This window comes from Fusarium poae, chromosome 4 (genome assembly GCF_019609905.1).
Source record: "Fusarium poae strain DAOMC 252244 chromosome 4, whole genome shotgun sequence".
Taxonomy (NCBI): domain Eukaryota; kingdom Fungi; phylum Ascomycota; class Sordariomycetes; order Hypocreales; family Nectriaceae; genus Fusarium; species Fusarium poae.
Window position 1 is genome coordinate 956,876 of NC_058402.1, and position 25,142 is coordinate 982,017.

Here is a 25,142-nt window from a genome sequence, read left to right on the forward strand (position 1 = left end):
CTGACAACAAAGCCTGAAGCTGGGCATGACGAGGTTGTACAGAAACATGCACTGTAATAGGTGTGCGGATTACTTGGTTGACATGCTTAAGCAGGCTGAATGACCACGAGTGCAGGAAGCCCAAGTTACATTAGTAGTTAGCATTCAGAAAACCTGCAGTGATGAGTCGCTGCAGATAAACAGTACGTATGTGCAATGCTATTTTTAGATACCCGCAAAAGAAAACCTTATTCAGTTTCATGATCCACGTAATATTCAATGTACTCCTTTTCCCAAGTAAAAGTACAAGACATCATCGTCTACTCTTCTCTGCCCTCCTCTCAACTCTCCTCTCATCCAAAAACTCTTCCAGATCAACATGTACCCTCGAGCCCTTGGATGCCATAGTCTCAAAAACCCCCTTCAGCTCAGAGGAGTCCATGTCCCGGTTCAGCGTAAGGAAAGCCTCCATCATGACATCCTTGGACCAAGGACAATGCCTCAACGCCCTAAACAAGATATCCTTGGCCTTGGGTCGTAGTTCTCTCTGCGAGCTGCAGAACCTGATAAAGTTGATCCACAAAGCTGTATTCGATTTGCAGACATCGCTTGACACGGCGTGCTCAAAAGCTGCTTTTGTTGTGTTGACATTTCCACGCTCAATCTCATGATGAATGGCAAATATACGACTGCTTAAGCAATCTTGGGCCGGGGTAAGTACAGTTTCGTGTAGAAGTGTTCTTGTTTCGTCAATAATACGAAGGCTGGAGTCGGCCCATTCGAATAACGACAAGAACATGGTGTTTCCAGGGAAATACGCCAGAAAATGTTTCAGTTGCTCGAGTAGATACACACGGCGGAAGGGTCTGTATGAGTTAGTAAATTCTTGACAGTTCTAAGACATGGATCTTACCCCCGGGTTGCATGCATGTACAGCAACATCGACGCAAACTGCAGTATACGCTCGTGAGCTTTTGATGTATGATAGTTTCGAGATTTCAACTCGAGAGACACCCTGTAAACTATATCCATAGCAGCCGAAATACTTCCTTGAGACGCCGACATTGGTTCTGTAGACCCCTCCGCGGTCAAGTACGACAGCAGGACCAGACACTCGGCAAGAACTCCAGCCTGGTCGATATTCCCCCCTGCTATCATATCATTCATGGTAGAAGTAAAGATTTGGTGGGCTTTGAGAATATGTGTTGAGGATACATCGAGAGTTCCGGCCGTTTTTCGTAGGACCTCATCCACGGCAGAGCAGAGTCTCTGAACAGCTACATCTTTGTTGCCCTCTTCAAGCTCCATCCAAGTCCATGTCCTCCAAAGACTAAACGAGTCGACTGCAGATGAGTCCTGTAGTAAATAGTTAGTGATAATCCAGTTCAAATAACAGAAGACTAAGTACTCACCGACGCAAGCTGGGTTGCTGACGAAACCACTTTTTGAGCAACTTCACGGTTACCATTCGTATACTCAGCAAGAGCATATGCCTTGTATAGGCCAAGATTGGTTGGATATCGCTTCAACAAAGCTTTAGCTGCCTTTTTGACAGCGGAGCGATCTTGTGATGCACATAAAGCAAGATGATACATAGCCAGATCCTCGAAGTTGGCATTGTGAACCAAGTGTTTTGTTGCATTATTCAAAAAGCCGAGTTCAACATTGTTCTCCTTAGTCATCGATGGCAAATAAGAAAACCAGTTTTGATTCGAGAAGAGCACTTCTGGTGACTCGGAGACGCGGAGCGGCTTCTGGTCGAAAGCAGGAGGCTTCCTCTGTATTTCTGTCGGATCTTCGTCCCTTGAAAGTGGCGTGGGAGCAGTAAGCTCCAGGTTCAAAGCAGGCCGAGCAAGAAATTGATCGTGGTAGGCCTCTTCCGTCCAGCTGTTAGACCGAAAGACAGGAGGAGCCCCAAAGAACATCAAGAACGCATCCAACAACTGCTCCTGCACAGCTGGTAAAACATGTCGTGGGACTATGAAAAGCAATGGCTCTATGTCAGAGAACATTACCACCCTAAAAGGATCTTCTTCTGTCCCCTCATCCATGGTTCTTGCTGGGACTCTTGCTTTCTCAGCATGCAAGCTTTCTAAACTCGCCCAGCGTTTATAGTCATCCCTAGACTGGTCCTGAGGCAGCTTGTCATCTCGTAGTGGCTCGGGAGCATCACCCATCCCATCATCGTCCACAAATTTTGCCCAGCCTTGAGCCCCTGGCTCTCCTATTCTTGGGACTTCGCTCTCCCAGAAGTCACGAAGAGATTCGAGAGCTGCGCTTTGTTCTTCCAACTGGGCAGGCCGGAAAAAGCTAAGTTCCATGAGCGCTTGCCATGCTGCGACTGCGAGTTCCTTGTATCCACAATCATATATGAGTCTCGTGAGTCTGAGAAAAACGTAGATAGCTTCCATATAACCTTCAGATTCCCCATTTGACTGTGATCGAGATATAGCGAGATGCAGTCGATCGAGGTGCATTTGCTTGAGAGTATCAAAGTGGAATGCAGAAATGTTGGACATGTCAAAATCGAGATGTGTCTTCCAGAGCGTGAAGCTCTTGTCTTCATCTTCACGTAAGTCATTCCACTTCTTAGCTGTTGATTTACTGTTCCACACCTTGACTCCTTCACGCATTAGTGGAATCAACACTCTAATGCGATCTTTAGGATTCGAAATATTGGATAAAGCCGATTCGAGCATATGAAGTTTGATCTCAGCAAAGCTATGCACCTCAGCCTCTAGTGCCTTGTGGTCAACGTCCTCTCCAGCTCTCAGAAGGGCATCCTGGTGATTCGCCAACTCAAGCCATGCATCTATATCATCCGGTTGATCCTTCACTCGCCTCGAGAGTTGTATTGACTTCCACTTTAAGGGGTTGTTCTGGCCAAGATCGACATGTTCCGCAGGTGTATCGGTATCAGACTCCAAATCGCTATCATCGTATTGCCGTGGTTTTGCTTTGCCCTCTATTGAACGATAGGATGGTTGTTCATTGTCTGAAGATTCAGAAGCACTGTGGTCATGCTTGCGCTTTTTCGACGAGCCCACTGCCAAGAAGTCACCGTCATCTTCGTCCTGTGTAGAACTCTCTTGCAACCGGACTCTCAGCGGTGTTGACCTTATGCGCCAAGATTTTGAGCGTAGACCGTCCTTGTCCTTGAAGGCATAGGACCCCTCGCCAGGCATTCGCAGGCTAAACTGATCCCTGGGCCCATCGCGATGAATCACAAGACGACCTCGCGTACCGAGAACCTTTCCATATCCATCGCGATAGTAAGCGGGGACCTGCGAACGGTCAAGACTTCCATATCGAATGATTAGTGGGTCGCCCTTGGTGTCGATGATATACAGACGCGATGTGCCGTCATGGCTGTCGCGTGAAGATTTAGTAAGCGCACGGTGTTCAGGTTTCTCAGAGTGGCTGGATCGTCGTGAGCTTTCCCGGTGCCGGTGATGAGATTCTGTGCGATGCCTCTTGGAATGGTGGTGACGATGATCGCGATGTGAGTCTGAGTGATGATGGCTTCTCTTCCTTCGTGAGTCGCGTTCCCGTTCTCTCTCCCGGTCTGTTTCTTTATGACTGGACCTTTCTTCCGTGACCTTTTCTTTATCCTTTGGCTTGAAAGAGGCGAATTTGGGTGCTTTCAGTTCGGAACTCTCAGACTTGGACTTGAATGATGAGAACTTGGGCACTGTAAGCTTGGAGTCCTTATCCTTGCTGGACATTGTGGTGGTTATTGCAGGTTTTTTGTCATAGCCCAGGTAACATGACTGACGGTCCGCCTTGGGTTTTAAAGAATTTCTATTACTGTAAATTGCGTCTGGTTCGAAATGCGACGATGAGATATCGAAAAAAAAAGAGGTATGGATAGGATATCTTGTAAGTTGAAATGAAGTAGGAACCAGAGAACAGCCTTGATCGCCCACTAGCCACACACTGAAGACAGTGTCAATACAGTGTTTCTGCTGTGCTAGGGCAACGATATATCAACTTTCAAATCATCAACCAGCAGCATCTGCCGTGTGAAAGCCCCTGAATTTACTCTTACATTCGTATATAAATATGGCAGCTAGTGAGAGCTGAAGTTATGTGGCATCGAGAGGCACTGCTTTTTCGTCCGTAGGTCAGCACTTGGCCAGGACAAGTCAGTAAGACAGCACACCATCTCATTCAATTGCCGCTACACCCGTCGATGGACATGTTGCCCAATTAGATGTGATAGCTTGTCACGTATTTTCGCTTTTTGCAGCCCGAATAGCGAAACAACAAAACATCAAGCTGAATTAAGCCATGCATATGTTGCTGAAGTCCAGTCTGGACCCTTAGAACCGGGCTGTTGGCACTGTGGAGCCACCTAAACTTCGGGGACCTGGACACTGTAAATTGCTGGACAACATAAGATCCTTAAACTCCTAGCTTTGCCCCTCTACCAATGCATATATATTGAGCCCCCGTCTTCCACAATGGACCTATCTTTGAAAGCAATTGCTGCTTACTTTGCCATTTCTATCACGACTCTCATCGTTGGTAAGATCATCATGGGTTTCTTCAGCAGCAACAAGTTTCCCGTCGAGGGCAAGGTAAGCTTCGCTCCCTCCTCATGACACCTCTCATGATTTCCTCCTATACACAACGGAGTAGCTAACAATGCCTCTAGACAGTCCTTATCACAGGTGCTTCCGAGGGTATGGGTCTCAGTGCAGCTACCCAACTAGCAGCCAAGGGCGCGAACATCGTTCTCGTGTCTCGTAGTAAGGCTAAGCTCGAAGCCGCTCTTACCACTGTCAAGGTCCGTTGTCTTTACCACGTCTTCCGCTAGACGACATGCTGACTTGACAATCCCAGGCTGCAGCTAAAAACCCCGAAACACAACGCTTCCACTACATCACCGCCGACGTCTCTGCCGAATCCTACGCCAAACCTCTCCTCGAAGAAGTCACCAGCTGGAACAATGGAAACGCCCCCGATATCGTTTGGACTTGTGCCGGACTGTCCTACCCCGAATTGTTTGTCGACATGGAGATGAAGTCAATGCGATACCATATGGATGTCAACTACTGGGGTACAGCTGAGATGGCACATGCCATCATGCGCGAATGGCTTGCTGTCTCCAGGCCTGTCGAGAAGGAACCTAAGCATCTCATCATGACTGGAAGCATTTGCGCCTCTTACTCTCCTCCCGGATACACCCCATACACTCCCTCAAAGTACGCCATGCGGGGTCTGGCTGAGTGCATACAACAGGAAGTGCTCCTCTACCCTCAAAACGTCCAAGTTCACCTACTTTTGCCCGGAACTATCCTCTCACCCGGTAACGTCCGCGAGAATGAGAACAAGCCTGAAATCACCAAGATCATCGAGAAGGACGACCCGGAGCAGACACCTGACGAGGTTGCTGCTCTGTCCATCAAGGGTCTTGAAGCAGGACAGCATATCATCACAGTCAACTTCCTTGGTCATCTTATGAAATGGGCATCCTTTGGTGGCAGTCCCAAGAACAGCTTTCTCGATGTTCTGGGTGCTTTCCTTGCCACATTCGTCTGGATCTTTGCTCGGCCCATCTTAGATTCACAAATCAGGGGCCATGCCAAAAAGCATGGTCACCCTAGCCTGTACAAGAAGAAGACTCCAGGCGCTTGATTATGTGCAGCCATTTACTACAAGTTAAAAGTAATTAAAAAAATACCCAATGTAATAATAATCAAACCTGCTATTCCTTTCCAATGACTTTTTATGTGGTATCTATCAACGTCTATAATCTCCATCTATATGCCGCTCCATTTACCAAACTTGGTGTATCTCTTGTACATCTCCTTCAGAATGGCACGTCCACTCTTATCCATAGCATCGTTCAGAATCTTTCGCACCTCGGGAGGTGTAATATCAAAGATGGAGTTCATGGCGGGTTCCAGAGCCTCGTTCACGCGGCGCGGTACATCAGCCTCGAGTTGCAGCTTGACATACTGCATCATGATCAGATACATGTGCCTTCCAGCCGAACGCTTTGCAGCATCTGTGGCTGAGTCCAGAGAACTCTGGTGTTGTGATCGGGCCACAGCGCCAGCAGTTGGCTCACAAATGAGAGTGATAAGGCGAGCGTAAAGATGAGCCTTGGACTCATGTAAAGTCTGTCCCAAGGTATCAGTAGCGCTGTGATTAATGACGAGATTGCGGAGGAGAGCCTGCATTGTTGACAGCAGAAGGTGGTGGTGACCTTCGAGTCTGAGGCGGTGCTTCTTGATGATGATCTCTACCAGCCCGCATAGTGAAGCGAAAGGCACCCTTTCGTTGGGCAACTGCTCGTCAAGCGGCTTAGTGGTCAGGCTCAGGTCAGAAACAGTGTTGAGAACAAGCTCAATGTTCCATTGAGTCATGGATTGGGGCTTCTTTTCGAGTATGGCCCGGAGAATTCGGCATACACGAGTGCATACGGATTGTCCTTTGAGTGTCAAAAGTGTCGAGGTCAACTCGCTGTGAGCCGTTGCTAGGTCGAACTCGGATCCCTTGGTTTGGAGATCAGGAGATGCTGCGATGTGTTAGTTGATGCAACTCCATAAAGGTCAGTCTGCTTACCTAGAAGCTGGTCCACGACGGTATGGATAGCTGACGCCTGGCCATCCGTGTTCGAACCTTGCACGAAAGCTTGAATGAGATCCCTCAAGTAATCCATCTTGGCGGAAGTATCCATTGGCTTTATGATTGACACGACATTGCTCTTGAAAAATGGCTCGCGAAGTTTCCGAGGGACTTGGCTGAGGCTGTAGAATGTTGTTGGTCGGGGTTCCTCCAGTAGTGGTGTGAAGAATGTTCTGAGAAACGTTTCCATCTTCCATCCTCGCAGGTCTCCCGATTCCATTGCCGCATGACTTCGCTTCTCTGCCTTGCGTACGTCTGATTGCTTCAGCTTCGTAGCTCCCGAGAGACTATCCAGGGACTCTGCTGCGTCTACTGCTGCAAAAAGTCGAAGGTCGGCAATGACATTGTGACTCTCGAATGCCTTCTTTTCCGTCAAAAAGTGCCCAGTTGCAGCAACCACGCACTTTCCAAGTGCATTCTTTGCGCTGTCTGGAAGCGAACTCAGTTCAGGATGGCTAGAGCAGTTGGATGACTTGGCGATTTCGTCGATGAGCGCCTTCAGGAGTGTCAGGCGGAAAGGCGACAAATCGTCGGCATCCTCGCAGTCAGAGATAAAACTGCGGCTTTCGCTCAGGTACTTAACACTACGTTCCTCCACGTGCTCTGCCATCTGTCGGATAGTAGTCGCTGCCATAGCATAGTACGCGTCAAGGAGATCGGTCAAAGTGCCATCTTGTGTTGGCGTTGAGCTTGAGAGATCCGACATAGCATCAGCGACTTCAGCCAGGTGTGAGAACTGCATGCCCTCGTAGAATGTTGCTCGACTCATCAACTTCGTAGATAGAGCAAGGATATATCTCCAGCCCTCGATGGACACACGTTTTGCCGTCTTTGATCGGTGCGCATGAAGTAGTGTCATGACGCGCTCTCGTTGAGGTCGGCTGAAGGCATCTGTGTGAGCACTGTTTAAGCTTCTGATCCAGGTTTGGCTGCCTTCCGCAGGCCAGCGCTTCTCCTTTCCATCCTCTTCCAGCGAATTGATCAAACGGTCAATGAGGTTACCAGCAACTTTAGCACTGTTCATGCTATTCTCGTTCTCGAGCAGACAAGCCCATATGTCTCTCAACTGCGTGACCTCGCTACTAGGGAGTGATAGTGCCTTTTCCAGGGCCTGAGGAAGAGCTGCCTTCGTGCCGTAGACAAAACGAGTGAGCCGGCTGCAACCACGTAAGAACCATGCAAGATAATGCTCTGCGGCTGCTTCCTCAAGAAAAGCTGGTGCGTGGTCTTGCTGTAAGAACAAAGACAAATCCTTACCCTTCAGGGACTTTGAAGAGAAAAGTTCGGATGAGAGTCGGGTGGTAAAAGCATCAACCAGACCGGCAGGTTCGGCAATGTGCGCGCCATCGGGGCTCATCGAAATCCAAGCCTGGCAGCAGCACTTGAATGCTTCATATGTCTCCCTAGACTCAATGGGTGACTCAGACAAGATCTTGGTAAGCTGCTTCTGCACTGCTGTCCAAATCTCAGTCTTTGACTCGGGCGTAACCCACGAGATAGTCTTTGACACAACTCCCCACTTCAAGGCTGTCAGAGTCGATGATGACTTCTTTACCTGGCTCACCAAGTCAAAGAGCTTGCTGCCAACAGCATCTACATAAGTCTCGCTTCGGATGCCCTGAGCAATAGAGTCTAGAAAGAGGCAAAGCGCCCTCGAGTGTAGCTTCTCATTCTCTAGCCATTGCAAGACATCAAGTAGTTGTAGTGGTGACATCTCCTTTTCGATCAAGGTCTCAAATGAGTCGTGACCTTGCTGCACTTGGCCAACCTGAAGCCAAGGTGAGGCAATCTCACTCTTCTGCTTCTCGACTTTGCATAACTGCTGGAACCATAACTTTAAGAAATCGCCAAGCACTCGTCCGGTCCGGAATACTTGAGCGATAGCCTTAATAATCTTCGAAACCGATTCAATGTCATCTTGGCTGAGTTCTTTGGAAGTGCTTCGTTCACAGACAGTTTCCAATAATCGCGCGCCCTCCTCGGATCTCTGGAGGAATATATCGTGGTCGCAGGTAGCAATAACCGCAATTAACCGCCAGTTTGTGCTCTGTTCCTGGAGGGCATATTCTCGACAAACAGAGCGCAGGTCTTCCGTTTCAATTGACATTGATTTCTCGGCCGCTCGCTGCAGGACAACATGCACAAGCTTATCTCGATCCTCGCGGTCCCTTAATGAGCTTTCTACGATCTTGAAGATCTGCTTCGCCCAGTCGATGCTGCCTTTTCGTAGTCTTCCTTCGCTTAGTGCATCCGTAACACCCGAGACCAAATAGTATAGCGCAGGGGCTGCCACTTCAAGACTATTACTGGCTGCATGGAATGCTCTTTTGATAGGCTCCAGGTCTTGTCGGCTGATAAAGGCGGCTCGGGCGGGGAGTATCAAATTGCGGTGCATGAGCTTCTCTAGGTCGGCTGTCCATTTCGCTCGTAAGGGTACGCATGTGACGGTCTTGTTTGATCCTGAGATTCCCTCCAACTTATTGAGAATAGCGGTAGACGGAGAAAACAGGTGCGCAGCAACCTCCAACGTATCATCGTTCCCTTGCAAATGCAGATCCCAAATGGATGTTATCGTCTCGATCCATGATTCCCGGCCCTCCTGCTCTTCACCACTGACCAGCGCAATATCGCACAACTTCAATGACAGAGAGGACAAAGCTGCGGCGTCAGCTGCCGAGGTACAGAAAAGCGATCGAATGTGTTCGGCGCCAATCCTGTCGTGGGATGATTGCGTCGCGGTGCACTCGAGTCGGTCCAGTAGACTCTTCAAAGCACTGAAAATGGCATCGCCAGCCATCAAGCATCCTTCAGTATCTCGTAGAGCATCCAGGCTAAAGCTTTTTGTCGTCGATCTCTTCCTCTTCGAAGGAGTAGATGGGGTTTCTGTAGTTGGTTGGGAAACATCCTTCAATGCCTGTTGAAGGACAGCAATGAATCTTCGGTCGGCGAGTGATTTGGCGAGTGAAAAGAGAGGAATGCGCTGAAAGACGCATTCGAGGATTGTCCAGGTCAAAGGCCATCGTCGCAAGGTTTCGGCGTCCTTTGACGTGCCGTTCATAGACTTTAGCAGCCATCGCAAACTGCTTTCTTCAGCAGCATGAAATTGGGCATCCGCCGATAAAGTCAAGTTCTTCCACAGCTTCTCAAGATTCTTGCCATCTTCTCCAGGGCCACTCTGGTCAAGACCTCTCACGGTCTTGATCAGGTCTATCTTTTCCTGCAGCATGTGTAAGCATATTCACAACTGCGCGAGAGAAATAGAATAAAAACTCACAATAGTGGAAGTGGTTCCCTGTGAAGGAACATCCTTCATATCCACATCCATTATGGTTATTTAAACGAAAGAATGATTAAAAATTGGTTGAGAAAAGAAAGCTATAACGAACCTCAATCTTTGAATGCGCCCCGCGACTTTTCCAGCGTCCAGCCAAAATTTCCTAAATTCTGCCGCTACGCTAAGCTTCTACCGGCCCCCCGCTCTCACCGCCCACAAGCCGCTCTTGCGTCCCGACTTGTTCCATAGTATTCAAGCTTGACATCACGCCCATATACAGCTCCTCGTAGCTCCAGACTTTGCTTGTTACGACCGATTGCACGACCCAAGTATGTCAATTCAATTATCTGCATTGAAGTGTGGCCATTGGAACTAATATAATTTTATCACAGGCCAAAATGTCCGATTCTACCGTTGTCCGTCCTCCTCCCAGCGCCATTTCCAGGCCGCTTAGCGAGTCTCTTCTCAATGAGAAGGTAACCACAAATCCGAATGATACAACATGCTATTCTTGAAATTTCGGTACTAACCATTTCTAGTGGGACCGCTGCCTCTCCAACCTCCTCGTCAAGTCATCCCTCGGTCTCGGTTTTGGTGTCGTTTTCTCTGTCCTCCTGTTCAAGCGAAGAGCATGGCCCGCCTTTGTCGGCGTTGGCTTCGGTGCCGGCCGTGCCTACGAGGAGTGCAACTTTAGCCTGAAGCAGGCTGCGCGAGACTTGAAGAAGCAGACCGCATAAGGGAACTGTGGATTGGGCGTCGACTAAGACGAGTCGTTTATTTGTACCAGGAACAAGCACACCAGAACATGGCGGCGTGTTAAAAAAGGGCACTGAGATCTTTGCCATGGACTCCAGGGAGAGCCAATGTCAGAGTAGGACGTTTTTTCCAGATTCAATAGAGGTATCATGTACAACAACCTGCCATTTCTAATCTTTACCACCAGTATTCATTCCAATCGTGCCAGCCAATTCAGTCACAGCGGGGGGTCGTCCCACTGTTGAACTCCGTCATATCTCATTGTATTTCCCGTTGATTGAACTAGCCTTCTCTGTGTCCCAGTGGCATCCTCTTCCCTACCTGTTGCGGACACTGGAGATTCCAAGTAGTCGTAACAGCTCTCATAATCTGTCACTAATTCCGAGCTGTTCGAGGGGAAACTACTCAGTAACTGGTCTATGCTCAATCTTTGCGTTCCACCTGTGTCTGCGTTTTCCATCCGGCTTCTGGAGGGGATTGTCAACAAAGACAGGTTGCGTCTGAGATTGACCAACTCCAGTCGGAGCTCCTCGGCCAAAGAATGGCTTCGTCTTCGCACACTGTTGATGAATGAAGCTTCGTTGTCACGATACGCTCCGTCGCTCTGATCTGTCGGGTAAGATGCAGTCCAGGGGGTCTGTCGCTGCCCATTCTCAGTATCCTGAGCTCCTCGTGGAGTCCTAAAGCTGGCACCCAATAGAATGAAGATTGCGAGCAGTAAGACGAGCACAAACACCACGAATGCGATCAGTACTATTTCCATCCTGGTCGACTCTAAAGATCGGATACCGTCGGCCATGTTCATTTGGGCAACACCTCCGGAGTTGCGCAGGAGTGGCTACACGACAGGCGATCCAGCTGGAGGCCGCACCGATTTACTCGGCCCTAGCTGCTGTTGGGAGATGCGCTCTAGGGTTGGGAGAGGCGGCTTCTCTTCCATTTGCCAAGCGACGCAAAGGAATACCGGCGTATATCATGTATAGTGGGTGAAGACTAAGGGTAAAATAGATAGGTATCCGGTTAGGTCGATAGAGACAGGAGTAAATAGGTGTCTTTGAGGCTGTTTGTCCATGAAATCGGTGCTTAAGGGACATCAGTTTGAGGGATATGATAAGTCAATCCTCCAGGAACTCCAAATAAGGTGGTCGTAGAGTCGGCAAGCAGCAGTCCTGGTTGCACCCACGCTCTAAGCGATAGCTCTTTACGTGAGTCACGACATGGCGTGCGAGATAACACAAAACAAAATGCGGTTGCACCTTCCGAGTTATTGCTACAACAGCAAAACAAACGGACTCCCTCTTAGTAGAAGTCTGTGTTGTAGATTTCTCCTATCTCTACCTTGGTAGGTACTAAGGTAGTCAAGTTTCTCTCTCTTCAGGAACACGTCTATAGTTGCGAAGCAGCTTCCATGACATCTTCTCTTAGTCTACTTTAGGGGAGCATCTCAATTCACCTGAAATTCTTATTATAACGAACCTTTATGAGCTCATATCATTCAATCGTCGGATTCACCTTCACGGCAGTGCTACCGCCCTCGTACGATGAGCCAGCATACAAAGCATCACTTCATACCTCAACTTTATTACGGTACTTTCATTTTTACTCTACTCACATCGGCAGACTTGGCTTGTTTTCCCTTCTCGCTTTTATGTTTACACAATCGGGGTACCCATGGTATACTGATGGCTTTGTGTGAGCCCTACAACGGCACACCGCGTGGGAGTGCACAGGAAACATGGTTTGATAGTAACGGTACCGTGTGATTTTCTAATTTCTAAAGCATATAATTCGAAACAAGGAATGAATGAGGTCACCGCCCGTTTTCCAGATTTCTACTGCCAGTGTGCGCCCTCACGTTCTCCCTGTTGCTCTCCCTTGCGCACACTCTTCCTCTGTGCCTCGCCGCAGCTTCTCAGCACTGTACACCAATGCTTCTCGATGTACGGCAAAGCATTCGGAAATTAGTGTCCCGGCACTGTGGGCTTGTGTTAGTTGAAGTCTTTCAGGAGACACGAAGTTCAGCACCGAGAACAATATTGCTACAGCGATACCAGAACACGACGGGAGATATCGAACGACATGACCATCACTGGCCAATAACGAAAAGCTGCGAAAACATGCTCAAGATACAAAATCGAAGCGGTGTTGACTCACTGGGGTCTGTAGGCCAGGTTGGAGGCTTGGGCTTGGGCTTTTCCGAAGAAAGGTTGATACCAGCGGCAGGATTGTTGGTGGCAGCCATTGTTACTTGTCGTTTGTTTGTCGACTTGGATTTGTGTAAGCTTTAACGTGGGCAGAGTCTCGCTCAAAAGATGCAAAGGTAAGAAGTTGGATTGAGTTGAATGTTTGTTCTGTTGAATTGTCTCGATGCTCCGGCTGATGAATAGCTCACTTTGCAGGAAGAGACCCGACTCTTATACCCAACTATTGTTATACAAAGTCTTCGTTATCGAATCCTCACTTTCCAAGATTTGCGAGGCCAATACTACTTCGAAACGTCCTCTTCGAGCACTGCGTGACGCCACAAGCTGCGTGAACACCCGGAGGGAGACTTCCGCCGTTGCTCAGTCGTCGTCAGCGCCTCAGCTTAACCCAGCATCGAGAACGCAGACTGCCGTATACCTATCGTTCTAAGAGATGAATCCAGTGAGCCCATGCTGTGTGTTGATGATCCAATCGCCTGATATGGCAGTTTCTATGTTGGACAACCCCCCAGCTAAGCAATTCAACATCTTAAAGTGGCTCTTGTGTGTTATTCTGACGTACGGCGTAGGACAGTTGAACTTTTCATTGTCGCAGTGGAACGGTTCATATCCAGTTATAGACTCGGGTGTCTCTCTTGATCAATTGAGTCTCGTGTTCGAAGGTCACCATTAAGCCTGGCACTGAGGCGGGCCTGAATTGAACGACTCAATCTCATCTAAAGTGTGAATGATATGCTGACACTGGTGTCATTGTTAATCATTGTCCAACCAAAAGTCGACCCTCTCTCGCTGCTTTGATAAAGCCGGTGGTTGCTCAAACATGCAGGGCGGCGACAAATGCGCACATGTTCCGAGTCAAGGAACCATTATTGATCGTCGAGTTCATGAGAGACGGTGCGCATAGCTGTGAACGGAGTACAAAAGGTAACGCAAAGATTTTACGTGAAAATCACAGGCAAAATACTTTATGCCTTGATGAAATCTACTGGTCCCAGTGGGCTGGGCCAGCATGAGGAGACATTGGAAGCCCATACACGACTGACGGCTACGTACAGCCGTTGAGCTCCCGCCCGGTTTACAATTCCATGAACGATGTTTACGCTAAGCCAGTCGGCAGGTTGCCTCGAGCTATGTTGTTCTTCGTTTGACGTTTCTTGGCCGAAAACCAGATGTATCGAAGCACAGCACCAAGCAGCCAGTGCTAAAAACAGCGAGGTACTGGAGACACAGAGAGCTACTGGTGCAAGGAATAGCTCTAGTTAACCAGCCCCTGACTGTGCAGGATCTGGACACACCATAGTTACCGTACACTGCGGTTTCTAATGAGCTTTGGGCGCTATGTAACTAGTATCAAGGCATAAAGATGGATGGATGTACACCTATTTAGATTGTGCATTGGCATATCGGAACTTCTGCCGGGTCGGCGAGACAATCAAATTATGTCTCTCGACGCAGTAGTACAGCAGAAGATGACCCTGTCAGTCTTGCACTGAATATGACCGACTCCGAGTGAAATACATCGAGGCCGGTTGATTTTATCGTGCGAAAAAGTGTATGAAGAAAAGAAAAGAGAAAAAGGCGAAGCTATCCACAGCTGGTGCTGTTAGAGTAGCGCGTCTGTATCACGTGACGGGTGGATCCTGTGTTCCCTACCACCAACCTCTTTAAAAACTCTACCTCTGGTCTTTTTTTGCTCTTTTCCCAAATACAAACACCAAACAAATCACACAACAACGCCTCTTTTCCTTTGTCTCCCGGCTTTTGCCTCTCACGAAAAGAAAAGGCAACTTTTGCCATTCACGAGGGTGTCGTCCTCGGCTTCTTTTTGCTCTCTTTCTTCGCTTCCAACGGCAACGCCGATGCAGCTTTGCTCTGTCGTGCTCTCTGCTTCACTCAGAATTCGGACTTTGACAAACATGCAGTCCTCCCCATCCCTGGAAAGCTGTTGAACGCCATGATGACGAGACGCATCCTGTGTCTGGAATATAATAATGTCTTGCTGCGTTTGACAGCTTTCAGAGGCTGGCCTGAGGTCGCACGCCTTGTCTCAGTTCAAGCAAGCCGTTCTTTTTGCTACACTTGACATGTTTCTCTACGACTTACCTACTTCAGCTACTCTATTGTCTGTTCTCTACAAAGTCCGCTGCAAGCGGCACCCACGAAATGCCTACACTCTGCGCTCTCAATGCACATGTGTGTCAACTATTTTTTTTATCGTTCTAGTGGGAGATTAAAACCACGGTCTAGACAACCGACCCGCTCCACCCTGATACCATAGAGCAGTGTGGCATCAGGACTAAAATCGGGCAAACATATCTACAACCATGACCTTAAAACGTGAATGAATGAGTGAATGAATCATGTATTTGCACTGAGACGTGCTCCTGACGAATGACAAGCTATGACTCAAAATATTGTGTCTTGTATGGCCTGTTTGTCTGGTGAAAACCAGTCCGAACCCCATGTATGGTTACTATCGTCGTTGCACAAATGTCTTGCCCGCTTGAGCAGTATTGCAGACTCAAATCATGTCATGTTGATGATACGATAATAAGCCTTGGATATGCGAGCATGTCAAGGTCCATATGAGACCGCCTTGTTCCTCAGACATGGCATACATCGTTTCATTCAGCCTCATGTGCTGCTGCCTGCGTACTCCTTTCCTTGTCATCTATCATGCAAAAGAGGCCCAAAACCCACTCTGTGAAAGGGCAGATCCTCTCATTCACCGACCGTTATACCAAGACATGCATCGCATAGGCCATGTCATCCAAGAAAGCCGTTAAACAGACATACATTTCACTCCTTTCTCAACAGATGTCTCGGACAAATAGTTCTCAAACAGCGTCTCCGAATATGGCTCTGTCATCCTGGAATGAGACGAGAAACCTGGCCACGAGGCGTCCAGTGTACAATGTTTGAGGGTCCATCGGGAAAGGATGGCTCGCGTTGTTGTTGAGCCAGTCGTTTGCTGCTAGAAATTGCAACTCCTGCCCTAATCAGTGTGAGACAAAACATGTCAGCGTTTATAATCCTTCCAGAACAATACGGATGCAATGTCAGCCCGTTTGTGAGCAGTCAGGTCGTACGTACAACTTTCGCCAAACAATAATTCTCTCAGTTGGGCCGAGAACTTGATGGCTGGTCCATCCAGCTCGCCCTTTTCGGCAAAGCTGCTGTCGAGCAAGGGGTTGAAGCCTTTCGTGTTGGCCTCCTTGCTATGTGTCTGGTAAATCTGGTGGAACTGGTAGGCGAACTGCCTAAAGGGCATGTTCTCAACCTCGGCACAGGTGTTCAGCGCGAGGCTTCTCTCGTACTCGGGTCTTGCGCTCTTCCTCATGTTGATCTCGTTCTGTGAGATGACAAAAATGTCAGCTGCCGTCTCGACCGCCTCCATGAAGAGGCAGAGGACGAGAAAGGCGGCGGTGCAAGGCGCCCACTCGCGCCGAGACTTGGGCTTGAGTGACTTTGTGAAGAGATCGAACAGCTGCGACATTTCCCGCTGCATAAGCTCGTCTACAATTGACTTGACCTGTCGTGCGAGGACTCTGGGCGTCACGTAGTTGTCACCCTGGTCGATCAGGCCGGTTGATCGAAGGACATCAGCGGTCTGTCGGGTAAGGCAGAGTTGCCTCGTCATAATGTAGTGCATGCAGTAGATGGACAGGGCACGCTTGACCATGAGTGACTGTAGCAATGACTGTCAGCTCGGCTAATGATACGACTTGTCAGGTTTCACCTACCTCGGTCTCGTCTGCATACTGCTTGACGATCCGCAGCACCTTTTGGGGCAAACATGTGCTTTGGAAGTTGTCTGTGACTTGGTCGACAAAGTACGGCTCGGTAAGAAGCTCCTGGATGTACCGCTTTGTCCGTTTCTTCAGAGTGTCCCTCTCGGCAGTGTTGTCTAGCTCGACGCCAATGTTGGCTGCTCTGTTGCTCTTCAGCTCAACCCTGTTCCCTCCCACATTCTGAAGTTGCCAGTGACTCCTGACTTCGTCCGTCTTTGGCGTGAAAAATTTGGCCTGTATTGCCAGAACTGTATTGAACAGCGGACCCGAGAAGAGTTCGATAGAGCAGACCTGCTCAACCCCCTGAACATGAAAACCAGCAATGTTTTCCGAGAAGAACTTGGTCATCTGATCTTTAGCCAGATGTCCGCGGATATACTCGGGAAACAGAATGCCCAGGAAGTCGTTGAATCGCCAACAGACAATCTGAGGAACCTGGACCGTGATCTTCTTGCAGTTCTTGCAGGGACGTTCAAGATCACATTTGACCTTGCGACTGTGACAGCAGAAGCAGGCACCATGTCTTCGGACCTGCAAGGCATTCTCTTTGGTAGCATTCGCCAACGGTCCTTTGCGTCCTCGCTGACTTGTTCGGTTCATAGCCTCGAAGCACTCGAAAGGATTAGGGCGGCCGGCGTGAGCTGAGATGGAATTAGGAGTCACAATGACAAACTTGCCAGACTGTTCTGTCGTCGTCTTCTTTTTCTTCTCGACTTTCCCAGCCTTGACCTTTCGAATCGGTATCGATGTTGGAGACTTGCTCCCGTTGGGGCTCGCTTTTGAACTGGGGAACGAAATCTGTGAGTAGTTGCTCGCAGGTGAGGGAGAGTTGTTAAAGTCATCCATGATGAAGACACTCTCACTGCCACGCATGTTGGTTTGATTCCATGGCGGAACATTAGGATCTGACTGCATCGGCGGTTGCATGTTAAAATTCATCTGCGGCACTTGCACCTGGCTGTTGATGTCCATCGAGAACATGCCAGTTCCAAAATGGTGCATGAGTGTCATGTCTGTAGCAGCATCAGCACCCTGCACTGAATAAGAGGCCATCCCCCGCTTCTCCGCCATACCATTCAAGTCCTGTGGTTGGAATTGAGTTGTGTCTTGCTGCGAGAAAAGGTATTGCTGAGGTGTCGAGAACCCCTGTGTCTGTCCAAATCCTCCGTCTGTTGTGGTTGCAAACATGTCCGAGTTGGCGTTGTCTGATGCAGCCTGAAAGGAGGGATCGTTCGTGAAAAAGGTCGTTTGATCCAAGTCGCCTAGTATCAAAGGAGAGGGGGCTGAGGGAGAAGGTGTGTTCCTTGGCATGAAAGGTGAAGAGTTGTTCCCGGGAGCATATGGTGGAGAAGTAGCGTACGAAGTTTGGGTATTGGATGGCATAAAGGGCGATGGCGTCCCATGAACATTCCCAACCATGGTGAAGCTTCCCAAACTTCCACTAGCAGGGTCTGATGTAAAGCCAATGGATGAAGGGCCGGAGTTGGCTCCTGTGTAGTCGATATACTGCCATGACTCTTCGTCGGGAATAGAATCGAAGTCGTAGGGGGACGATGAGCTTGGCGAAGGCCGAGAATGTATAGATGCCATTTCTATCTAATATGTTGGACAATACTGGTATGTGTTGGTAGTTTAATATGTCGTTGCCAATACGTATTGATATATTAGTTCGAAGAAAGATGGAAATAGAGGCTTTGTCCATATAAAAAATTCGAGCGCTTATATAGTAGTTTTTTGTTCGTGATTATGAGTTCGTTGATCAAATCATTCCTCGTTTGTGAGTTTGTGAGTTTGAAGATGTCGTGTTATAGTCTTGGTCGTTGACAAGATAATATTCGCGACTCAATGTCTAGGGTGGTATAGTCGCAAAGCTCCAGGCCACAGCATCACTTTCACCGCAGGAAAAGCGATGAAATATAAGTAACTCAACAAAAGTGCACTTCTCCAAAACTCGTATTGAAAAGAATAAAAAGAGTAAGAAAAGCTGTTGCTTGCTTCACTTCCTTCTTCGGTCAACATTCATGGACGTCTCGACGCTAACCTAAATGGCGACCGAAAATCAGATACTTTGTCTTGTATGACACTTTATATGTGATAGCAAGTACCTTGAAAGTGCAGGTAAACCAATCACAGACACATATTGAGCACATGCTCACTGACACTATCCCCCTCTGAGTACTATCTCGAGTAACACGATTACCTATATAATCTCTATTCAACTGCCATGCATTCTTTTCTCATAAAAGTGCATTCTTACAGCCTGACATCTTGACAAAGATTGTCAGGTGGCCGGCTAAGCAGTCTATCGTAGAGGCTCGAGCTGTCATTGGCATCGTACAGCATAAACGGTAGCATTATCGATCTGTGTCAGTGAGTATCCGATTGGCGTACGATTTCGTGCATCACAGCATGAGGAGGGCCTCATGCTTGGGAGCTTCAGTGCCTTGTACTGAAACGGATTGCCTTGCAGCCCAACACGCCCATCATACTCCGTACAGTTGATTCCACAATTCACATGAATCGCGGGCAGTAATCCTCAAATGCCGATGATGCTGCAGTGTTGAATCACGGTGGACCTACCCTACGGGTTGAAATACGATGAGACCATCTGGACCGGACTTGATCAATTGGATTCAGTTATTGGCCATGTCATAGTAAGACTTTTGTATAGTGATATGCTAGACTAGCTAAGCCCACTGGTCATCATTCGCTCTAATCCTATTGGTGACACTTCTCAACCCATTTTTATCATCATCGCGAGAACTGTAGATGGATCGACAAACGTACTCAAACCCAGTCTCAGAACCATGTTGAATTCCCAACTCTCACCGGAGCACACGCCCAATATGGGCCCAGTGACCAACAAACATCATAGCGTTGAGATGCCCGCTCCCGAAAGATCATCATTAAAGCTTCCATCCCGAAACTGTAATCCTTGCCAAGTCGATAGATGCCCAACACACACAATCACTATTGTACCCAATGCCACCAACAGAAAGGCGACTGAAACGACCAGCATAGTATGCCACTGGCACTTTGATTCAACGTGATAACTAAAACATACCGCAAATGTGTCGTTACCAATCCTGTAATGGGGAGTACTGTTCAGACCCAGCGATAATATCTTGATAACAAACATGTGCTAAACACAAAAGCACGAAACATGACTCGTTAATGTTCAAACATAAAACCAAAACAAATGTTACCACACAATAACTCCAACACGCTTGGACGGTAGCCTCCTAACCTGAAATGATGGCTGCTGAGAAGGGCCGGCGTACGCCTGGCACGCCAATCCTATAGACCCAGGAGAACCTCTGCCCATATATGATAAACATTATCGCTCACAATGTCAAATTGTGCTGGTGGCCCCCATCCTTTGCTCGGGCCACGTCCCTGTTTCTGATCTGTGCCGTTGTCGTCGCCGGCAGGTCATGTCTCCTGTTCTAGGAGAGCATATAAACGTATATCATTAGAGTCGCTTGAGACTCGTCGTCAAGCTAGAATCCTAAGCTCGGTACCGGGTGGCGGCACGATCCTGGATCTGCTTGTCTGTAGAAACGTATAGTCGGTCTAGGTAGTCCATAGCCGAGGCATCCTTCAGGATCTTGGCTACTTGAATACCGGCCGAGATCAGCTGAAGGATGTTGCGGTCGTCCTTGAGCGGGCGACTTTGGTGCTTGGCAGCGTGTCGCATCTCGAGAGAATTTTCAAGGATCGTGACAAACTGCTTGATCTGTCCATTGTAGAGAACCCGTGCTGGGATGCGTCGCTTCGTCGCTAGTCGCTTGAGAAGGTAAACCCACTCGGTCCATTCTCGGTCTTGTGGTCGCTCGACGGGCCTCATGTCCTGGGTCAATGGGATCGGAAACTGGTATTTGGCCACGAAATCATAGGCGCATTGTGAAAGTCGGTCATTGACCTGGCTCAAAACATTGTCCTGTTCCTGAACATGGAGGTTGGTTGGCAGATGCGGGAGCTCTCGTTCCTGCATAGCAATAACATCCGGAGGTGGTCGTTGCAGGAACTGATGAGGACCGTCGAATTCGTCACGGTTCGAAGGTCGCCTTTGTGAGCGACCTTTGCCAGTAGACTTTGACTTTCCTCCGGGGGCAGTGTTGGTCATCCCATTTTCCAGGGAGTAGTCCGAAAGGTTGGGTGATGCGATGATGTCGTCCACTGAGTCGGTAGGCGAGTATCGCTCACGGTTCTCCCACGACTGAGAGGTCGGTGCCTTGTATGAGCCATGTCCAACTGGCTTGCCATACGATCCTGATGGGGGACGGGCACCAAACGAGGGAGCGGCAGGATAGGTCGACTCAGCGCGTGACATATGACCATTGGTACCAATAGGTAGACCGCCAGCTAAGTTGTAGTTGCTGGCCGAGTAGTTGACACTTGAATTGGCCGATGTTACTAAGGATTCCGAGCTGGTATTGTTCCGATAATCACCATACCTTTGTGATGAGTAAAAGCCATTATCGAAACCTCCATGTACCGAAGGATCAGTGTATGAACTGCCGGTGAGTTAGCCCAACTACGTTTTTTTCACCCAGCCGGGGGGACAGTCAGCAGACGAGAAGTTCAGACTTACTTGCGAGTTGGGTTCCAAGGACTGTTCGACATTGTAGTCTTGTAGGCATGATCTTGCTGTGCCATACTGTACTGGCTCATCATTGTGAAAACGGAATCGCGGGGTGTTAATTTTGGGCAGACTTGACGAGACTTGCGGCTGATAAAGAAAGAATCCACAGGCGAAAAGAAGCAGCAAAGGGTCCACGCCTTGGGTTCCAGTTAAAAAAAGAGACTAAACCGACGGACAGCTTGTACAATATGGGTCCTTGGGCAGTGATCCTGGGTTTTTCCAAAGGGCTGGCTGGCTCCAAATGTCTTCTTCAGGGCATCCACGGTGACTAGGGTTTCCTGAGATGGCGATGAAATTGCCTGGGTCCTCTTGCTGGCGGTTGTAGGCGGTGTGACCTGTGGTCTGTGGTCCAGGCAGATGGATCTATCTGCAAAGGCCAACTCAACTCCTGCTGGATTGGATGAAAAACTGCGCGGGCAATAGTGAAGCACTAAAATAGTAGTGCAGTATCCTTGGGGCACTTCTCAGCGAACCAGGTCAAGGTAAAGCTGTTGATGAGCGGATCTGAACTGACACGGACAGATAGATAAGACTATGGAGGAGATCCGGGAGATTGAAGCTCGGAATACCGACGATTTATGTTCGTCCGTGAGGCTGCAAGGAAAAAGGAACGGGTACGCATGTCATGAGCAAAACCCTGGCATGGCCTGGCTTGGTTGTTGATGATGGCGATGGGGGATGATAAAACGCTGCCCCATTTACTAGCACTAGCGGAGTTGACAGGGACCAGGCGGGAAGCAAGTGATGGCCCAAACAACTATTCTGGCAAGATTTGCAAAAGAAATTCGCCCCAGTATCCCTAAATTAATGTTAGGAGGGTGTCACTTCCCCAAGGTTGTGATGGATAGCGGTGTCTGTACTGTACTCTGTGCTGTACATACAGTACTGCGCTGTACTTTTGCCGGCAATGCAGTCGAGGTAACTAATTACTACCTATATTGAGTTGATGGCGCAAGCCAGCCCAACAAGCGAGCGAATCCACGAATTGGACCCTGTCTCTGATCTGATCTTAAACCAGGGTGGGTAAGCTTAATGATCGAAGACGTTTGAAATGTTACCTTTTGTGTATCGTTTCGTCTCGGTTTAGTGCAGCGTAACAGGAGAGAAATGTCAAGGAAAATGTTGAGACCTTGCTGTTGCTGCGTGTTCGTTTGTTTGCTTGCCCGCCGTGTGTCGCCGAGAGTGGAGAGAGGTATTGTCAGAATACAATGCCGAGGCCATGCTACCCCAGATGTTCTGCGTAGCTACGGCGTATGGAGAGCTCTACCTGAGGAGGCTTCGATAAAATTGTGGAAAGTTAGAAGGTCACTCTGCATCGCGGGGCAGCACCGCTCTTCCGGGCTTCCAATACCTCTCCCTCGGGCCAGGACAACAAAGCGAGGCAATTCATTGATTCAGCCAGTGATTGACTGATTGACTGATTGATTGATCTTCTGGGCATCATTAGGCGTAAGCATTGTTGCCCAAGACGCGTTGGCAGCATCCAAATCGAGTTGACCTGACCCCAAGAGATGGGATGCTAAGTTTGAGCAGGGGACTGCCCGGAACGTTGAGAAGCGGTCAATGGCGGGTCTGCAGAAAAGGTCAGGCACCAAGGCTGTATGTAAGTGCACCCGACAGGGCACCGTTGATGCCCACTGACCACCTCCATCACGGGACGTCAGGCCAGGTCGGGTCAGGTCAGGTCAGCGTGCCTGGCGGTTGGGTTTGACGTCGTTGTTCCTTGGTTCAGCAGTCAGAAACAGACACAGAAACAGAAACAAAGGCCGCAAACAGCTCATCAACTGCCAGCAGTGTACAGTGCAGTTGACTTGACGGAGTACGTAGTACTAGTCTAGACAGCACACCATCTCGGCGAGGCGGCACTAGACAAATCTGGGGATTCATCGTGAAGAATAAGGCGGTTGTTGATTGGCCCTCATTTTTTTTGCTGCACAATCAACGAAGCCTGACGATATTCTGGTGAACCGCAATGACCATGATATTCCATCATCAGATGAGATGAGATGAGATGAGCTGTACCATGGTAGCATGGCTACACGACTGCATTCCCCGAGATAGCTACTGTATACAGCAAGTCATTTCTTTCTGTCTGTGTTTTGCTGTGCCGCGCGCAGTAGACTAGCTGCTTGCATGTAGGTACTGTATGCACCACCCGCACTTGAGATCCCCTGTACAGATTTGATGATATCGACAGCAAAATGGTCCGACGGTTGACGCGCGCGATGGAAACAGCCGCTGGCAATGCGATGTAGCTGGCTTCTCCACTTTGGCCCTGGCTTGAGTTGACCTGACCCTTGAAGCTCGTGGCATCTTTCGGCACCTGAGAACGGAATGGAGAAGTTGAGTTAATGAAAAGGGTCTTTGCTTCGAAGCTATCGTCCTGCATGAGTGCCCTGTCATGCCGAATCCATATTAACTGTCCGCCTTGAACCGGCCGAGTCAGCTTTGTTAGTTATGAGGCGGTCATTTTTTTATGGATGTGGATATTGATATTATCAGATGAATCTTGAATCTTGAATATCGAATTTTTGATCATGCTTGACGGACTCGCCGAGTTTGTTTTCGGTCAATTCGAAGCCGAGATGATGAAAGATGACGATACTGTTCCTACCCGATATCAGAAGTTGACCGCTTTCCTGTCGACATAGAAGCGAGGCGGTATCCGTATCTCCTCACCTCGACTCGAGTTCCCCATATCAAAACACTTAACCGAAGCAAGGCTGTCCACTTGAAAGATGCCAGATCATTAATTTACTCGACATGGGCAAATGCATGTGACCGTTTATTGTTCCGTCCTTTGCTTGACTTTGTTTGACGTGGAAGAAACGGATCAATGGATTCTGATGAGGTGGCACAGTAAACAAGGTTGAATAATCAATGCCGACATTTCTAAGCCACTTTAATCTGTCGTCTTTTCTTTTGGAGATATCTCGCTGTTGATTTTCGTTTCCTTCTTTTTCCCCTCGATCGATCATTCTCGTCTTGTGTTGCACAAACTTGTCCTGCCGCATTTGTTAACCCGATCGATCACAGACACCGCCAGTCCTACCTATTACACATGCATTCTTCCATTGGCCTGGGATTTCAGCTTGGTCAAATGATTCCATATGATCATCTCAACTCTCCCTAGCCAACCGGATTGCTCAGATGGGTTCTTTCAAGTCCTTTCAGAAACTGAACCTTGTGCGGACCTGCGCTTCGTTACAATCTTTTCTTGGATACGACATGGCGAGATGCTCCTGGATCCAATTGACGATGTTTCATGCCTCTTCGGCTCTCAGCATACCCTGAACTGGACGGACCGCTTCGAGTGCTCCCAGACTTCAACACGAGATCCAGTCAGCATCTATTGCCTGGAAACGCTCAGGTAATTTCACGACACGAGACGATATTCCTTGGACTGCGTCATTGTTTCTTATCTTTTCAACCCCTGAGTCCAAGTTAGGGCTGAGAGGTCGTATATCGCACCGTTGCCGCCTACTAGCACGTGGTGGCTGGTTCAAGCCTTCAGGAACACGAGCTATCGCTTCGGTACCAGGCGTTCGTCCTTGCAGATTAGCCCCTGTTGACATGTCGAACAAAGGCCCAAAATAGATATGAACCCCCACATTCTGAGCACTGACAACAGCAAAACATAACCTACAGCTTCAGCTCCGAGAAGCGGGACCCGCACCGACCGGCTTCCACCAAGACTGGACTGGCCTGGCCGCTCCGTCCCGGGATTGGAGAAATCGGAGGCCCTCGGGATTTGGCCGTGAGAACCTCATTCTCTTTCTGTCGACCTTCTTCTTGTGGCACGCGACATGGACCAAAGGGAGTCAGAGCTCAATGCTGGCCTGTAAAGACCATCCCTT

The 25,142-nt window shown here is 48.8% G+C and overlaps 8 protein-coding genes across 8 annotated transcripts; 2 read left to right on the plus strand and 6 right to left on the minus strand.

The window, feature by feature from the left end:
* Positions 1 to 292: 292 nt before the first annotated feature.
* On the minus strand, positions 293 to 3,704 carry FPOAC1_010421 (uncharacterized protein; the record flags this gene model as incomplete). Its single annotated transcript, XM_044854812.1, has 3 exons — positions 293 to 845; positions 893 to 1,335; positions 1,392 to 3,704. The coding sequence occupies 3 exons, from the start codon at positions 3,702 to 3,704 to the stop codon at positions 293 to 295; spliced, it is 3,309 nt and encodes a 1,102-aa protein (XP_044702125.1).
* Positions 3,705 to 4,442: 738 nt separating this feature from the next.
* On the plus strand, positions 4,443 to 5,619 carry FPOAC1_010422 (uncharacterized protein; the record flags this gene model as incomplete). The annotated part of the gene is made up of 3 exons (XM_044854813.1): positions 4,443 to 4,559; positions 4,637 to 4,768; positions 4,825 to 5,619. The coding sequence occupies 3 exons, from the start codon at positions 4,443 to 4,445 to the stop codon at positions 5,617 to 5,619; spliced, it is 1,044 nt and encodes a 347-aa protein (XP_044702126.1).
* Positions 5,620 to 5,744: 125 nt separating this feature from the next.
* Positions 5,745 to 9,940, minus strand: FPOAC1_010423 (uncharacterized protein; the record flags this gene model as incomplete). The annotated part of the gene is made up of 3 exons (XM_044854814.1): positions 5,745 to 6,505; positions 6,553 to 9,832; positions 9,890 to 9,940. 3 exons carry the CDS (start codon positions 9,938 to 9,940, stop codon positions 5,745 to 5,747), a joined length of 4,092 nt encoding a protein of 1,363 aa, XP_044702127.1.
* A 73-nt stretch (positions 9,941 to 10,013) lies between these two features.
* MIC10 (Mitochondrial inner membrane organizing system component) lies at positions 10,014 to 10,626 on the plus strand (the record flags this gene model as incomplete). Its single annotated transcript, XM_044854815.1, has 5 exons — positions 10,014 to 10,036; positions 10,110 to 10,137; positions 10,186 to 10,218; positions 10,282 to 10,365; positions 10,429 to 10,626. 5 exons carry the CDS (start codon positions 10,014 to 10,016, stop codon positions 10,624 to 10,626), a joined length of 366 nt encoding a protein of 121 aa, XP_044702128.1.
* A 236-nt stretch (positions 10,627 to 10,862) lies between these two features.
* On the minus strand, positions 10,863 to 11,444 carry FPOAC1_010425 (uncharacterized protein; the record flags this gene model as incomplete). The annotated part of the gene is made up of 1 exon (XM_044854816.1): positions 10,863 to 11,444. The coding sequence occupies one exon, from the start codon at positions 11,442 to 11,444 to the stop codon at positions 10,863 to 10,865; it is 582 nt and encodes a 193-aa protein (XP_044702129.1).
* Positions 11,445 to 12,496: 1,052 nt separating this feature from the next.
* FPOAC1_010426 (uncharacterized protein) lies at positions 12,497 to 12,887 on the minus strand (the record flags this gene model as incomplete). Its single annotated transcript, XM_044854817.1, has 2 exons — positions 12,497 to 12,620; positions 12,736 to 12,887. 2 exons carry the CDS (start codon positions 12,885 to 12,887, stop codon positions 12,497 to 12,499), a joined length of 276 nt encoding a protein of 91 aa, XP_044702130.1.
* Positions 12,888 to 15,686: 2,799 nt separating this feature from the next.
* Positions 15,687 to 18,230, minus strand: FPOAC1_010427 (uncharacterized protein; the record flags this gene model as incomplete). Its single annotated transcript, XM_044854818.1, has 3 exons — positions 15,687 to 15,844; positions 15,943 to 16,537; positions 16,593 to 18,230. The coding sequence occupies 3 exons, from the start codon at positions 18,228 to 18,230 to the stop codon at positions 15,687 to 15,689; spliced, it is 2,391 nt and encodes a 796-aa protein (XP_044702131.1).
* Positions 18,231 to 20,148: 1,918 nt separating this feature from the next.
* Positions 20,149 to 21,317, minus strand: FPOAC1_010428 (uncharacterized protein; the record flags this gene model as incomplete). The annotated part of the gene is made up of 2 exons (XM_044854819.1): positions 20,149 to 21,157; positions 21,235 to 21,317. 2 exons carry the CDS (start codon positions 21,315 to 21,317, stop codon positions 20,149 to 20,151), a joined length of 1,092 nt encoding a protein of 363 aa, XP_044702132.1.
* Positions 21,318 to 25,142: the final 3,825 nt, after the last annotated feature.